Source organism: Pan paniscus, chromosome 1 (assembly GCF_029289425.2).
Source record: "Pan paniscus chromosome 1, NHGRI_mPanPan1-v2.0_pri, whole genome shotgun sequence".
In the NCBI taxonomy this organism is placed as follows: Eukaryota; Metazoa; Chordata; class Mammalia; order Primates; family Hominidae; genus Pan; species Pan paniscus.
In genome coordinates, this window is record NC_073249.2 from 12,580,164 (window position 1) to 12,597,438 (window position 17,275).

The 17,275-nt window shown below is 39.0% G+C and overlaps 1 protein-coding gene across 1 annotated transcript in view; it reads left to right on the forward strand.

Moving 5' to 3' along the window:
• The first annotated feature begins 1,184 nt into the window (after positions 1–1,184).
• The window catches only part of HEATR1 (HEAT repeat containing 1), a 54,108-nt gene continuing 38,017 nt past the window's right edge, over positions 1,185–17,275 (forward strand). Inside the window, exons 1-12 of the mRNA XM_003824512.7 lie at positions 1,185–1,582; positions 1,879–2,052; positions 2,629–2,845; positions 6,382–6,523; positions 8,026–8,127; positions 9,011–9,151; positions 9,943–10,154; positions 10,313–10,446; positions 11,865–11,967; positions 13,357–13,467; positions 13,880–13,997; positions 15,041–15,148. Coding sequence (XP_003824560.4) covers positions 1,911–2,052; positions 2,629–2,845; positions 6,382–6,523; positions 8,026–8,127; positions 9,011–9,151; positions 9,943–10,154; positions 10,313–10,446; positions 11,865–11,967; positions 13,357–13,467; positions 13,880–13,997; positions 15,041–15,148 — 1,530 coding nt within the window. The 5' untranslated portion in view covers positions 1,185–1,582; positions 1,879–1,910. The remainder of the gene's footprint in view (positions 1,583–1,878; positions 2,053–2,628; positions 2,846–6,381; positions 6,524–8,025; positions 8,128–9,010; positions 9,152–9,942; positions 10,155–10,312; positions 10,447–11,864; positions 11,968–13,356; positions 13,468–13,879; positions 13,998–15,040; positions 15,149–17,275) is intronic.

The window sequence follows — 17,275 nt, forward strand, 5'->3', positions numbered from 1 at the left end:
AATTTTCATGTTATTCTCTGCAAGGCACTCAACACCACAGGAAAAGAAGATTATTAACGGTCAGTAGAAATACTAATAACTGAAGAAAATATTTGGTTGTTTTAAATGCTTTTAAAGCAAACCAACAACAAAAGATTCTGTTTGTAAATGGGAGAGAATCTGCATGAGGTATAGACAACCAGGGCCTCCAAATTTGTAGCTGTGTTTCTGACATTCTCCAGGGAAGACGGTTACAGAAAGACTTGACCCCCTGGCCCCGCAGAGCTCTTCGGAGAAATTAATGCATCCAGAAAAGACAGAGCATCAGATCTCACTCCTTCGTCTGGAAGACGAAGTTCATCCTAGTTCTAGCGCATACCAGTGTTTTGGAAACAGATTAGGTATATTCATACATAAGGATACTCTTCTGCAACACTATCTGTAGTGAGGCCAAGAAGACCAGTGGTTGCGGGAATCTTCGCAAACAGGCAAGAGACAATTTTTAGGGGCGATGGAAACTGTCATTTTGACTGGGGAGGTCATTACACCTATACATGCATTTGCTAAAAGTCATCAAACTCTTCCACTGACGTGGGTGCAACCATTGTTTGTAAATTATACCTCAACAGGATTCGATTAATTTATTTATTGAGACAGTCTCGCTCTGTGGAGTACAGTGGTGCGATCTTGGCCCACTGCAACCTCCGACTCCCGGGTTCCAGCGATTCTTCTGCCTCAGCTTTCCTAGTAGCTGGGATTACAGGCGCCCGCCACCACGTCCGGCTAATTCTTTTATTTTTAGTAGAGACGGGGTTTCGCTATGTTGGCCAGGCTGGTCCCGAACTCCTGACCTCAGGTGATCAGCCCGCCTGAGCTTCCCAAAGTGCTCGGATTACAGGCCGCGCCTGACTAGGATTCGTTTTGAAAGAAGAAAATATATGCCATTTACCCCTCGGGAATGGAAACATAGAGGAATCACAAGATCTCCCCCAAGCTCTGGGGCGGTGGAGTCCAGCATTTATAGATCGGTTTGCACTAGGAGCAGAAGCTCCTTTCACGACAATCTCGGCCTCTTCCCACTTTGTAGAGTAAGTAACAAGCTCGGAGAGATGAAATAATTTGGTGGCGTTAACCCGGCCGACAGGCGCCAGCGCCAGGATTTGAACCCAAACCACGTGACTTCACAACCCGTAGCTTTCAGCACTACGCGGTGCCGCTGGCACCTAGTAAAGGCTGGATCACTATATACTGAAAGAATGTTTCCGGCTACGGATCCTTAAAGCCCACAGAAGGCCCATCCAGAGACCGAAAGCTTCAGACACAAGCCGCAGAGCAGACCGCTAGACCGGAGCTACAGAGGCGAAGCTCAGACTTGAGCCTGAGTCCGGCGGGCTGAGGGGCGGGCTTTCGTCTCGGGAGGCGGAGCTGTCTCGTCGCATTCCCGGCAAGCTTGAACCTCTTCACCTGCCGTAGTGCCTGCAGCCGGAAGTTGCTCTACAGCATGCTTTAGGTTTCCGGGTGAGGATTGGGCTCCTTGGTACCATGTGGGAAGTGCTGTGAAGAGTTGTTGCCTTCCAAGATATACCCAAATTCCCAGTTCCAGGTAAGGAGGAGCACAGAGCCGCTTGATGTGGCTGCGGATGGGGGCGGCATATCGAGGGAGGGTAAGAGTTTTCCGGATATCTGCGGAATCAGGGTTGAAGGAAAGCCTTGGCGCGGTCGCCGCTACTGTAATTAGTTGTTAACGCTGTTGCCATCGTCTTTGCATCTCCGGGGTCCACAAATCTCAGGACAGCCGCGTTGTGTGTCCATGACGGTGCTGAGTGCAGAAGAAAATTGTTTGTTTACGAGGCGCCTTATAGTTTCGTAGAAACTTATCAAAGTGCTTACTTTTTTTAGCCCGTGTCATTAAAACTCCGCTGGCGTGAAAGATGACGTCCTTAGCCCAGCAGCTGCAACGACTCGCCCTCCCTCAAAGTGATGCCAGCCTCTTTTCTAGAGATGAAGTTGCTTCTTTGTTATTTGACCCTAAGGAAGCGGCCACAATCGACAGGGACACCGCCTTCGCCATTGGTGAGCCATCTTTTAACTTAGAAAAGCTCTTGGAAGCGTTTGTTTTCTGGATGTTACTGTTTTTTTTTTTCCCCCCTTGTTTTCTCTTCTGTCCCGTCCTCTTCCTTAGCAGTTTCTAGCATGTTGATGTATATTTTTAAGGGAAAGAGAACATAACAGTCAGGTGCTTGGTGCTTGAAATGTTTATGAGTAGAGGTATCTGGATTTCACAGATGAAGAAACAAAATTAGAGAGGTCAACTAATATGTCAAAGAGAAGAACAGCTAAAAGGGGGATGGAGGCAGTGACTGGGGTGACGGAGAAGCCCTCTCAGAGGACTGGCCTAGTTATTGTAGGGGATATCCAAAAAAAAAAAAAAAAGTGTTCCCTGCCACGAAGTACTTTCTGTTCTAGTAGATGAGATAGGATTTACTCTATATGTTGAAAACTAGAAATCAGTGTTTGGGACTGTATTATAAATTATATGTACTTAAAGAATTCAGAAACTTCTTAGGGGTAAGTAAAACTGTAAAAGAGGGGTGGGATGAATTTGCTTACGAAGAATTGTTAAATAAACTGGCCTTTTTTGAAATTTAGGATGTACTGGCCTGGAAGAGTTGCTTGGAATTGATCCTTCCTTTGAGCAGTTTGAAGCACCGTTGTTCAGTCAGCTAGCAAAAACCTTGGAGCGAAGTGTTCAGACCAAAGCAGTAAACAAACAGTTGGATGAAAACATTTCATTATTCCTTATTCACTTGTCGCCTTACTTCCTGCTTAAGCCAGCACAGAAGTGTCTGGAGTGGTTGATTCACAGGTAGCTAATAGAATTACAGAAATAACTATGGGCTAATCACTTTGGTCTTGTAAAAAATAAAGTAGTTGAGAACTTATCAAGTTAAAGCTGAAAAATTAGGTATATTAAGAGATTGATACAATGTCCATTGTGTGAGATAAGCATGCTCTTCTGCCTTTAAATTCTTTTTTGTTGATAGTGAAAAGTAGAACTACTGGTGATTTTGAGTAAATGGTCTAACCTCATTAGTTTTTTTTTTTTTTTTGAGATAGAGTCTTGCTGGTCACTCAGGCTGGAGTGCAATATTGAAATCTTGGCTCACTGAAACCTTTGCCTCCCAGGTTCAAGTGATTCTCCCACCTCAGCCTCCCAAGTAGCTGGGATTACAGGCACCTGCCATAATGCCTGGATGAGTTTTGTGTTTTTGTAGAGATGGAGTTTCACCGTGTTAGCCAGGCTGGTCTTTAACCCCTGACCTCAGGTGATCCACCTGCCTCGGCCTCCCAAAATACTGGGATTACAGGTGTGAGCCACCTCGCCCAGCCTAACCTCGTTAGTTCTGAAGAGCCCATGCTACTTTGCCATTACAGCTTGTTCCTGCACACTTGAGGCAGTGAGTACTAAGCTTCTTTCTTGGCAAAATAACAAGATGGTTGGGGAAGCAGGCAGTGTTATCCTCTGAAATACCACTACTTGAGAAAAACAATGATAGCTAATGTGTTTTTGAGCATTTATACACCAGGCCCTGGTAAGCACTTTATCTGCATTATCTCATTTAATTCTCACAGCATTCCTCTGGTGAGATTATTTGTATTATCCTTGTTTTACAGTTGAGAAAACTGAGGCTTAGAGGGATTAAGTTTCTTGAGTCACACAGCTAGTAAGTGGCAGAGCTGGGATACAGCTGAAGTTTATTTCCAAGGTCTGATCTTTTATCTGCTTTGGGAATTGTCTCAGTAAGCTTAGTTTATTTTCTCACATATTGGTGTCACATCACAGCATACACATTTTTGTTTTATTTATTCTCCCAATATGTATGTCTTTTTTTTTTTTTTTTTTGAGACAGTCTCGCACTGTCGCCCAGGCTGGAGTGCAGTGGCACGATCTCGTCTCATTGCAACCTCCACCTCCCAGGTTCAAGCAATTCTCCTCCCTCAGCCTCCCAAGTAGCTGGGATTATAGGCGCATACCACCACACCCAGTTAATTTTTTGTATTTTTTTTTTAGTAAAGATGGGGTTTCATCACGTTGGCCAGGCTGGTCTCAAACTCCTGACCTCGTGATCCACTTGTCTTAGCCTCCCAAAGTGCTGGTGTGAGCCACCACAGCCACCGCACACGGCTGTCTTTTGTATTTTTATTTTATTGAGTGTCAGGATTTCATTCACCCAGGCTGGAGTGCAGTGGTGTGATTGTGGCCCACTTGACCTCCAGGGCTCAAATGATCCTCCGATCTCAGCCACCCAAGTAGCTGGGATTACAGGCATGCACCACCATGCCCAGCTAGTTTTTTGTTGTTGTTGTTGTTGTTTTCATTTTTTGTAGAGACAGTGTCTCACTTTGTTGCCCAGGCTGGTCTGGAACTCCTGGCCTCAAGCGATCCTCCTGCCTCGTCGGCCTCCCAAAGTGCTGGGGTTACAGGCATGAGCCACCACATCCAGTCCAACTTACATGTTTTAAAAGTAGATTTCTATTCCATTAATTGGAGACATGGCTTCAAGGCCAGCCTGGCCAGCATGGTAAAACCTGTCTCTGTGAAAAACACAAAAATTAGCTGGGCGCAGCGGCGAGCACTTGTAATTCTAGCTACTTGGGAGGCTGAGGCAGGAGAATTGCTTGAATCCAGGAGACAGATTTTGCAGTGAGCTGAGATCACGCCACTGCACTCCAGCCTGGGTAACAGGGAGACGCCGTATCAAAAAAAAAAAAAAACAAAAAATGGAGACGTGGGGATAAACTAATTTTTTTTCAAGAAGCAAGTGAGTCATCGAGAAAACATAATTTTAACTTGGGTTTTCTGATTGTCAGAACATTAGGGCAATCAGACAAAGAATATTTAAAAGTCTGTAATATTTCCATCTGTTTTCTAGCACCTAATTTTACCCCCAAATCATTAATGTAAGGAATACTTTTTTGCATTTGATTTTTCATTTTATGTCTTCAGATAACTTATTTATTCAGCAAATACTAAGTTCAGTACATAGATAAGTAGGTTGCCGTTGATTACTGTTTTGAAATAAATGCCATAATAAAGGATTAAGCACAGTTTTGTGGATATAGTTCTGCCTGGAATAGTTGAAGAAAGCTTCATGGAAAAAGTAACCGCTAAAACCGTATGTCAAACTAAGAGGCTGGGTTCAGTGGCTCACGCCTGTAATCCCAGCACTTTGAGAGGCTGAGGCAGGCCAGTCACTTGAGATCAGGAGTTTGAGACGAGCCTGACCAACATGGTGAATCCCTGTCTCTACTAGGAATACAAAAAAAATTAGCTGGGTGTGGTGGTGTGCACCTGTAATTCCAGCTACTTGGGAGGCTGGGGCATGAGAATCGCTTGAACTTGGGAGGCGAAGGTTGCAGTGAGCTGAGATCACACCAGGCTGCACTCCAGCCTGGGTGACCAAGTAGACTCTGGAAAAAAAAAAAAAAAAATCTAATAAAAGGCAATGTATGGTACTGTTTAAAAAAAGTACACGATGTAAAAGGATAGGAGAGTTTTCACAGAAGAGGGATCAGTTGGCAGAATTAGAAAAAGCATCTTAGCCAGGCATGGTGGCTCACACCTGTAGTCCTAGCACTTTGGGAGGCTGAGGCAGGTAGATTGCCTGAGCTCAGGAGTTGGAGACCAGCCTGGGCAACATGGTGAAACCCCATCTCTACTAAAGTAAAAAAAAAAAAAATTAGCTGGGCATGGTGGTATGCATTTGTAGTCCCAGCCACTTGGGAGGCGGAGGCAGGAGAATCTTTTAAACTTGGAGGTGGAGGTTGCAGTGAGCCGAGATTGTGCCACTGCACTCCAGCCTCGGCAACAGCAAGACTCCCTCTCCAAAAAAAAAAAAAAAATGTTGACAGACCAGCCTGGGCAACACAGGGAGACCTAGTCTCTACATAGAAATAAAAAATTAGCCAGCTGTGATGGTGCTCCCCTGTGGTCCCAGCTACTCAGGAGACCTAGGTGGGAGGATCATTTGAGCCTGGGAGGTCGAGGCTGCAGTGAGCCGTGATCGTGCCACTGCACTCCAGCCTGAGTGGCAGAGCAAGACTCTATTCAAAAAATTAAATAAAAATTTTAAAGCTGAGAGAAAGTTAATGGGATGTATATTTTGATGTGGAATATTCAAAGATATTGCATAGGAATTGGCTGGACCATGTTGAGGGATATGTGAATGCAAAATTGAGGACTTTTTAAATGCTCTGTATCTTGCTTATAATTTTGTGATTTTTACTGCTACTCGTTCTAGGTTGTTTTAGCTTATTAATAATACAGTTTGGGCATGTGAGGAAATAGGTGCTTATTATTAAGTTTTGTGTTCAGTTGGACTGTTTGCTTTTTTTCCCCAGGTTCCATATACATCTCTATAATCAAGATAGCCTCATTGCTTGTGTTCTGCCATACCACGAGACAAGAATATTTGTGCGAGTCATACAGCTTCTAAAAATTAATAATTCAAAGCACAGATGGTTCTGGTTGTTGCCAGTTAAGGTATAATTGCTGAATGACATATGTCTGTAATCATTACAGATCTTGATTAAGGGATTTAATTAGGAAAAAATAAGTCATTGCTCCTGGGGATAGTCCAGATAACTACCTCCATCATTTTTGTTTCCTGACTTCCAATTGAAACTATTATTAATGTTAATAATATCTAGCTTTTATTTAGTATCTGACATCAGGCTAGGCAATGTACATTATATTATCTTGGATTATCACAAAACTTCATTTTTACAGATGAGGACAGGCTACTTGCCAAAGTTCACATAACTATAAAGTGGCAGAGTTGAGATTTGAACCCAAATCTGATTCCAGAGTCTGTGCCTTTGTATTGTACCATGCCATTTGGCATTTTAAATTTGGAACTGAGAACTTAAAAAAAAGTTGAAGGTGAAGAAAGGCAGGAAATACTTACAAAAATTAAAAGGATAAGGATAACTTCAGGGGTTTCAAGAATTTATTAAAGTTGTGAGGAAGATGCTAGGAGTTAATTTACAGACTAAGAAAAGGATGCTTGTATAACAGGAAGGGTCTGGGTAAGAAAAGACAGCATGCTATTGTAGGAAAACCAACTGACTAACCGTTAGCACTTTGTTTGCAACATATGGTGGAGGAAAGTAGATGTATGTTGTTAGCAGGAACTTGACTGCATGTTGGGCATGGTGATCCAGGGTAGGGGGGGAGGCGAATGGGGATGAAAGTAAGCTAACAGATCACGAGGCTGTGCACATTAGGCTGATGATGGTAGTGGGGTCAGTGTTCAGAATTAGTAAGACAGGAGTAATGAGGACTTTTTAATTAGAAGGAGAATTTAAGAATCTGAACGTAAAGCACTTGAACTAAAGAACGTTGGAGAAGGCCAGCCTTTGATAAAGCTCATAAACTGCTCTTCCCAACATTCACTCTGCCCATAGCATCAAAATTATTCTTCCTCTAATCTACCTTGGACCTTGCTGCTCCCTAGGCACTCTTATTCCAGGTAGCCAAACTCCACTCACCTACTAAAGTTCACTTAAAATTCTCCTTTCATTTATTTAATCAGTATTTATGGAGCGTCTATTACATACCATGTACAACGCTAGATGGTGGGAATAGTGGTATAAGTTGTGCAGTTTCCTAGTCTATTTCTGTTCTTAGTGTTATTGTAAAGCAATGACAGAAGCGTATCATAGTGGCTCAGAAACCAAATCGAACCAGTAAAGTTACTAAGAATCTAGAGAATCCAGATTTTGATAAATACCTTTCAAAATGTGACATACGATAAGCAAACATTTTTCACTAAATACCTCTGCCCTCATTGCTGACCTTCTCTTTTGAATTTCTAAGTTTACATGATTTTATGTGTTAATTTCATCACCACCACCAGTTATAAGGAGAGATTATATTTTTATTTATGAATTGTAGCAGTATGAAGACATTACTAGGGTAAATGCTTTAAAATAAGGATCAGTTGATGAATGTTGCTACTAGTTTGTTCTTTCCATCAATAACAGCAATCTGGAGTGCCGTTAGCTAAAGGAACTTTGATTACCCACTGCTACAAAGATCTTGGATTCATGGATTTCATTTGCAGTTTGGTGACAAAATCTGTGAAGGTGAGCAGTCTGTTTCATGAGTATATAATTTTATGAAAAGATTGCTTGCTTTGAATGAAGAAAACATACTAAAGCATTCCCTAATAACAGTGATACTTTGGATAAATTTATTTTGTTAAATGGTCTGGTGTTTTGAAGCAGGAGCAGTTTGAGAGTCCGTATCTTTTTTTTTTTTTTTAAGAATCTTTTATCACCAAAACAAAAATAAATGTCTATTCCTTGCCAGATTCTAGTTACAGTGACTATTCGAAGAGAGTGTCTAGAAATGTCAGGAATATTCAACCTGGGAAAGCTGTTTAAAAAATTTTAAGGCCAGGTGCAGTGGCTCACGCCTGTAATCCCGACACTTTGGGAGGCCAAGGCAGGCGGATCACTTGAAGTCAGGAGTTTGAGACCAGCCTGGCCAACATGGTGAAACACCGTCTCTACTAAAAATACGAAAATAAACTGGGCATGGTGGGGCATGCCTGTAATTCCAGCTGCTCGGGAGGCTGAGGCAGGAAAATCGCTTGAACCTGGGAGGCGGAGGTTGCAGTGACCCAAGATCATGCCACTGTACTGCAACCTGGGCGACAGAGACTCCATCTCAAAAAAAAAAAAAAAAAAAATTTAAAAATAAAAATGTTAGGAATATCATTAGGCAGTTAATTGTTGTCACATTGTGTATTCATTGTTGCATATGGTAATTCAGGAGAGCTGTAAATATTTATTTGGCCTTTCACTTTTTTTTTTTTGGAGACATGGACTTGCTTTGTCGCCCAGGCTAGAGTACAGTGGTGCCATCATAGTTCATTGAAATCTCAGCCTTGAACTCCTGGCCTCAAGCAATCCTTCTACCTCCCTTTCACTGTTAAATGTGTTTTGTTTGTGTTCCTTGTTTCAGGTTTTTGCTGAGTACCCGGGCAGCTCAGCTCAGTTGAGGGTGCTCTTGGCTTTCTATGCTTCTACCATAGTGTCGGCGCTGGTAGCTGCAGAGGACGTATCAGACAATATCATCGCCAAACTATTTCCCTATATCCAAAAGGTTGGCACTGCTGATGTGTTAAGTAGATTATTTTGTACTTAAAGGAATTTTCTTGCTTTCGAAAGTTTTTTTAGATTTAAGTGTTTTTAAATTGACAGTTTATTTCAGATGATAGTTCAGATTTAGCCTTTAGGTTGAAAATATGACACATTTTTATAAGAAACTCACTGGACTGGGACCTTAATTAGGACTCTTAAGAATAAATATTGGCTGTCTGGTCCTGCGGCCATCTCCTAGATTGATTTCCATAGCAGTCTTTGTACCTCACTGGAAGGAGGACGGAGCAGACAGTCTCTTTGAGGCGTAAGCAGCCTCTCAGTATTCTTTGTGCACTGGCTCCTGCCTCTCAGCGTTTCTCCTTCCCAAGTGCCTTGTTGCCTGCTGCCCTCCCAGGTGCCCCGTGGAGGTACTGCTTTCATTTCCCACCAGTGTCCCAACTTGTGACCTTTCATCAGACTTGTTTCTTCCATTAGTGATCTGATTGAGGTCTCCCTCCCATAAGTAGGATTTTATGTATAAAAGAAGAGCTTACTGGCTCCTGTTAGGACATGTGGTAGATGTTTGAGTTCGGAAATTTTCTGAGATCCTTTGTCTCGTTCAACAGACTTGTCTCATCTCTGTATCCACTCTGAAAAAGGGGTCAGCTCCTTTATTGTTTATGTCTGAAGAGTGATTGACTATGCATTAGGTTGTATTAATCTCTATGACATTTCTAATTTGTCAGATTAACATTTAAAGTAGCAGAAAATAATATGGTTTATCATTTTTCCTTATATTTAAAAAATATTTAGGGATTGAAATCATCTTTACCAGATTACAGAGCTGCAACATACATGATAATATGTCAGATTTCTGTGAAAGTGACCATGGAAGATACCTTTGTGAATTCATTGGCATCACAGATCATCAAAACATTGACCAAGATTCCCTCTTTGATCAAGGATGGATTAAGTTGCTTGATAGTGCTCCTGCAGAGACAGAAGCCAGAGAGCCTTGGGAAAAAGTATGTACAATTGAATTGAGAAATGGTGCTAGTCAGAGGTGAATAAAATTATTTTGAATAATTTTTTTTGTAAGATAAGTGATTATATATTTTCTTATATTGTTACTCATTGTCTAACTTGTAAAGTCAACACGATATGTACTTTTGCTTCTTCAAAGGCCATTCCCTCACTTATGTAATGTTCCTGATCTTATTACAATACTTCATGGGATTTCTGAAACTTACGATGTCAGTCCTCTTCTGCGTTACATGCTTCCCCATCTGGTCGTCTCCATCATTCATCATGTTACAGGTATGTGGTTTTATATTTTTTGTCCAGAAATTTTCTAAGATTTGATCTTAAAATAGTAACCATATCCTGGTTAACAGCTTTAAAATATTTAAAATTTCTGTTTTCCAGTTGTTCTTGTGTAACTTGTCTATTTCTTAAGTGAGAAACATCTGGGGTGGGGAGCAGGTTGGTTGAAGAGAGATCATTGTTAATTGAGTAATTTCTTAGAATTTTACTTTTTTTAAGATCTGTGTTCTTAAATACTTAAATAGTCTCTACATGAAAAAGACTGGAATACTTTTAAAATTTATTACTGAGTAAACCTTTGCCTTCTCATTTAGGTATTTAATGAACGTTAGTGATTCATTTACAATGAATATCTCATCCAGTTGCCAAAAAAGTTTTTTCCCTAGAGTAATTAAAAATATAAGACCAAGAAAATTTTTATACATAAAAATCCAAATTATGAAACAAAGCAAAAAGTAATAATTAGAGGGCCAGGTGGCTCAAACCTATAATTCTAGCACTTTGAGAAACTGAGATGGGCAGATCATGGCAAAACCCTGTCTCTACAAAAATATACAAAAATTAACCGGGCATGGTGACATGCAACTGTGGTCCCAGCTGCTCGGGAGACTGAGGTGGGAGGATCACCTGAGTCCAGGGAGTTCGAGGCTACAGGGAACTGTGTTTGTGCCACTGCAGTTCAGCCTGGGCGACAGAGTGAGACCCTATCTCAAAAATAATAATAATAATTAGAAAGTGATTATTTGCATTATGTCTTTTAATAAATACAGAAGGACTAGGAAGAAACATTTGGTTCTGTTGCTACTTGGAGAATACTAAGAAAGACTTCTCTAAACTTATGTCAGTCTACTGAAAAATGAGGTTTTTGTAACCAAATCTTGGTTTGAACATGCATTTTAGAAAAGTGACTAGCAAAATGAAAATGTATTCTTCCTATTCTGAAGGTAATGAATAATGTCCCAGTCTTTGAAAGCAAGGGCTAAGATCAGATTCATATGTTTATTATAAATCTGAAATAGATGACAGCTTTTGGTTCAGTAAGGGGGTGGGTACTGAGATAAAAGTTTAACCTGTTTTCAGAGATATTTGACTGGCACCATCACAACTAATTTGTAATGTGACCTGGGGAAAGACTAATTTTGGACTTTTGTTTTATTATTGTTATAAGCATGATAGTACTTGTTAAAAATAGAGAATTTTAGATAAAAGAAAAATGAAGGTGATCTATACAAAAGAGCTTTAAAAAATATAAATGACTAAATAAGTGGAATGCACTTGTGGAAATAGATAAAAAGCTGGATATCAGTGTGTGTGTTTTATTCTGAGAACGATTTTCTGCTATAAGTGAATTTAATAATGTTAGCTTGCAAAATAAATTTTTCCCAACACAATTTTAATTTTTACATATTAAGGAGAAGAAACTGAAGGAATGGATGGTCAAATCTACAAGAGACACTTAGAAGCTATACTTACAAAAATATCACTGAAGAACAACTTAGACCATTTGTTGGCTAGGTAAGCTATTATTTTTGACATGCTTTTGATTTACATTTTTATGACTCAGTATAATTTTCAAGATTGGTTAGAAATTTCCCAGTATTCCTTTTTAATGTATATCTTGTTTTGTCTGTATCATTTCATTAACTATAAGTACTTAATCCAGTAACTGGCAGCATTAAAAGCAAAAGTAATTTTTCTTGCATGTCTTTAGTGCTTATAGATGAAAATGGAAAGTTAGTGGTTAAGACAAATTTGGGTAATAACTAAATGCAGTTTGTGGCCGTTTGAAGTTTTCTCTTAGTAAATGGACCATAATATCTGAAATAACACATCACAATTAAAACGCAGTAAATGTCATTTAGAAACAATATTGAAGGTAAGCATAGAGTAAGGATTATTTCTTTAAAGATAATTCAGTCTTCTTTTTTTCTTTTTTTTTTTCTCTTTTTTTTCTCTTAATGGGCAACTTGATACAGTGAAAAGATGTAGGCGTTGCAGTCAGACATAGGTGTAAATTCTGCGCCTACCACTTCCAGGGCTATAGTAAGTTTTGGAGGTTAGTCTGGATGTAGCTTTGCCATTTTGTAGGATCAAGAGAGTACCTGTGTGTTGGTGTGCATCATTCATGCCCCTTTGCTCAGAGGGTTGGTTTGTGAATTAAAGGAGAGTATACACGTGTAGTAATGTTGAGAACATAGGCTCTAGAATCAGACTGGGGCTTAAAATGTGAAACCCCACTCTGGCACAGAAGGGCTTACTGAATGTTGCCTTTTATTGCTGTTCTCATGAGCAAATTGGAAGACTTACACTCTAGTTTCTTTTCCTTTTTTTTTTTTCCTTAAGATGGAGTTTCGCTCTTATTGCCCAGGCTGGAGTGCAATGGCACAATCTCGGCTCACTACAACCTCCGTCTCCCAGGTTCAAGCGACTCTCCTGCCTCAGCCTCCCTAGTAGCTGGGATTACAGGCATGTGCCACCATGCCCAGCTAATTTTGTATATTTAGTAGAGACAAGGTTTCACCATGTTGGTCAGGCTGATCTCAAACTCCTGTCCTCAGGTGATCCGCCCACCTCGGCCTCCCAAAGTACTGGGATTACAGGCGTGAGCCAGCACCATTTAAAATAGCAATGTAGTCTTGCTATGTTGTTCAGACAGGTCTCGAACTCCTGACCTTAAGCAGTCCTCCTGCCCCGGCCTCCGAAAGTGCTGGGATTATAATGCCAGTGGTGTGAACCACTACACCAGGCCTCTAGTTTCTTTATCTGTAAAATAAGTATTAAACTATACCTTGTATAAGTATGACAATTAGAGATAATATTTCTAAAGCACTTAGAATATAGTAGGTACTCAATAAATAGTAACTCTTATGTATGCTGATATTTCTGGTTTTTTTTTTTTTACAGCCTTCTATTTGAAGAGTATATTTCATATAGTTCACAGGAAGAAATGGATTCTAATAAAGTGTCTTTGCTTAATGAACAATTTCTTCCACTCATTAGGCTTTTAGAAAGCAAGTAAGTTATGTGTGTATGTTTATGCTCTTCTAAAGTACTTCCTGTTCTATAAAGATATGATTCACAAGTCACATCTTAGTATACTGAATTGTACAGAGACTGTCCTTTTTAAATTTGTTCTTCAAGAAGGGGCGAGTATCGGAATCAAAAATATTTGAAATATAAGAGGAAATAGTGGATGTGTGGGGGCTATGGAGAGTATAATTTTTTATAGAGAGACTATTTTGTTATTGGAGTAGTCATAGTAACACACTTGACCAATATCATTTGGTTTTACCTACAACATTTGTTAAAATTTAAGTCACAGTCTCAGTAATTTTTAAGATTTTATGTCTTTCCTTTATATGTGTATGGTGTATGAGATTAATAAATTTATTAAGAATAATGAATTCACTCTTTAATTGCTTCCCAGATACCCCAGAACATTAGACGTTGTGTTAGAGGAACACTTAAAGGAAATTGCAGATCTGAAAAAACAAGAGCTTTTCCATCAGTTTGTTTCTCTTTCTACAAGTGGAGGAAAGTATCAGGTATGTTGTTCTCCAAAGGAATTATGACAATTTGGGGTACATTTGTATGGGTATGTGAAGAGCTCCAGAAGGAAATTTGCCACTTTTTTCCCTTGTGTGGAAAATTTTACAGAGATAACCTTATACAGTTTGCCTAGTTGCCTGAAGTACGGCTCTGAGGCAGGAATAGAATAATTGGAGAAAGGTACAATAATTTGTACATAACTATGAACGTGATACTTATTTCAGGAAAAGTATTGTTTGAGAATTTTGTATGGGATATTCATTAAGAATCATCAGAGGACGGCCTCATGTAGGTTTCTAGCATTCTCTGTCTTTCATCTAGGTCTATGCTTTCCAGTGTACCAGCCACAGATGGCTATTTATATTATTGATTAGCAAGGGGGAGATGGGTTCTATTTCATGATCACATTAAAACTTGAGAAATTTTCTGGTGATTCAAGCCTAAAGCTTTATACTAGAGGTTAGACATTTAAGCAGGAGTTCTTATATTTAGCCTTAAAAACAGATAATTATGAAGAGAAATATGATTGTTTTAGTATTTCTCTTCCATAATTAGACTTTCATTTTTAATGGTGTTGCATTTCCAAATCTTAGGTTGATAGATAGACTTTCTTTTTAGTCTAATTGCGTAAGTGAACTAAGTTGTCACGAATTTGAATGTCACTATTTGTTATATCATGTAGATGAGTTGCATTCTGTCTTCTGGGAGGTGCTAAAACAGGGATTTATCTTAGGTGATTTATCAGATATGCATACAAAATACAAAATTACTTTGTAGAATTACTTGACTAAATTAAACCTACACATAGACACAAGTATACATGAAATCATACCATTAACAATACAAATTTTTTCATCTATTGCAACTCATATGATGTTCTAGAAACAAAGATTTTGCATTTTTTTGTTTGTTTTCTGTAGTTAGATGGTTGTTACTGAAAATGTTGGGCAATTTGGGGTGGTTTTCTGTGGGTTTTATTCTTGATCATAGACTGTTCAGATTAAGTGAAATCATTTGATAACTATGTTGAACCCTGTAGTTTTTAGCAGATTCTGATACTTCTTTGATGCTCAGCCTGAATCATCCACTTGCTCCTGTGAGAATTCTGGCCATGAATCATTTGAAAAAGATCATGAAAACATCAAAGGTTTGTTTCAGATCGCTTTTTTATATGATTTTTTTTTCTTATGATGAGCAGTGTAATTCTGAATAAGAAATTGAAGTTACCACCTAGAATCGATAAGTGGGTAATGATACAGATGAGTTGAATAACCCTCATGAGAGTACCTTAGACTAATATTTAGGACTGTGTATGCCAGTCGTCCCCATTTTAACAATAACCTAATAACAACTACTTTTATGTTTCCACATTGACAGTTGTTTATCTATAGTGTTTTTCAAACTGGAATTTGTAGATTAATTCACGTAGGTTCATTAATTATCTGAGAATTTTTTTAGTTTTGAAATTTGATTTTGGGCCGGTCACAGCAGCTCATGCCTATAATCCCAGCACTCTGTGAGAAGGATCACTTGAGCCCAAACGTTTGAGACCAACCTGGGCAACATAGGGAGACCCCCTTCTCTATAAAAAAGTTTAAAAAAAAAAAATTAGCCAAGTTTGGTGGCACACGCTTTGGTCCCAGCTACTTGAGAGGCTGAGGTAGGAGGATCTCTTGGGCGTGAGAGGTTGAGGCTGCAGCGAGCCATGATCACGCCACTGCTCTCCAGCCTGGGTGACAGGGCAAGACTTTCAAAAAAAAACCGAGAAATTTGATTTTGATAGTCTTAATTTTAGATGAAGACATATTTTGGGACATTTGAATGATAACTTTTGAACACTGTTCCATGATTTTGGTGCCTGCAGTTTCGTTTGTCTTTAAAATGTTAGTGGTTTCAAATATGTATTGAGGCTGACTTTATTTGTAAATAATTTGGTCTAATTTGCATTTATACCAAAAGGCATTGGTATGAAGACTTGGTAATGATGCACATAGAATAGTAGTTTCCAAACTTTAGTCATTCAAGCAGTCCCTGTACAATTTTTGCTAAATTACAAATTACCACTGATAGTAGTAGTATTTTCTCACAATTTTTCTTTATTTCAGATGGACTCATTATTTTTTTACATAGCCTTCAAATTGTGGGTGTGAGGTGCTAATTGTATATACATTTTACTATAGTTACTATAATTAAAATAGGAATGCTCCATCTGTGTCATATCTAAAATTATGCACCATGATTTGCATATTTGAGAAATTTCTGGAACAGAGTAAAGTGGTAACAGAGTTTAGTTTCCTTGTAGCACATGGCAGTGTAAACGTGCCGAACTCTAGAACTTGTGTCATAGCAATTAGAAGCAGATTCTTACTACAAGTAAAATCATATGATCAGTAAAATTTAATTTCAGCTAATTACAACTAATCACACTAAGTTCATCTTCATTTGAATTTTATTGGTTTTATAGAGTTTTTAGTATTTCCCTTGTAGATTTAAAAAAAAAATTTTTTATGTCATCTATATTTTAAGAAGGAGTTATACTTAATTTTAAGTTGATGTATAAACAACAAACAACATTGAGATCTTTGAGAATGTTTCTTTGAAAGTGACTGATGTAATATTCAGGTTTGAGAAATGTTGCTTTATTTGATCTGACATGAATTCAGCTTTTGTAAACTGCCAATAGGTTTATTTTGTCGATATGTTAAATAAATTCATTGAATAATAGTCTTTGTTGTGATAGGAGGATTTCAGTGATAAGAAATTCTTCTAGAATAAAGGGGAGTCCTGGAATCTTCTGTTTCTGAAGTTATTCTCATCCTTCCTTCTTTTACTGCCTTTCTCTCCTGTTCTCTGGGTTTGGTTAGTTTTTCGGTGAAGGGCCGGCCCTGCATACATTCAACTTACAGGCTTGAGGATTGTAATTGCAGTTGATGTCCTCCTTTGCATACCATGTTTCATTTTCTTTTCTCCATTGATGACAGGACATAGGTTTTATTCTAAACTCCAGGTTCAGATATATGGCTGCTTATTAGCTCTTGAGGATTTGTTTAAATGATGGGGTCTTGCTATGTTATCCAGGCTGGCCTCAAACTCCTGGGCTTAAGCAATCCTCCCACCTCAGCCTCCAGAGTAGCTGGGATTATAGACATGCACCACTGTGCCTGGCTAACTTAATTTTTGTGAATTCTGTGAATTTTCATTTTTCTCCCAACAGAGTGACCTATGTTTTTTATATTATTTAGTTGCCTGCCACATATAGATAGGGATATATTCA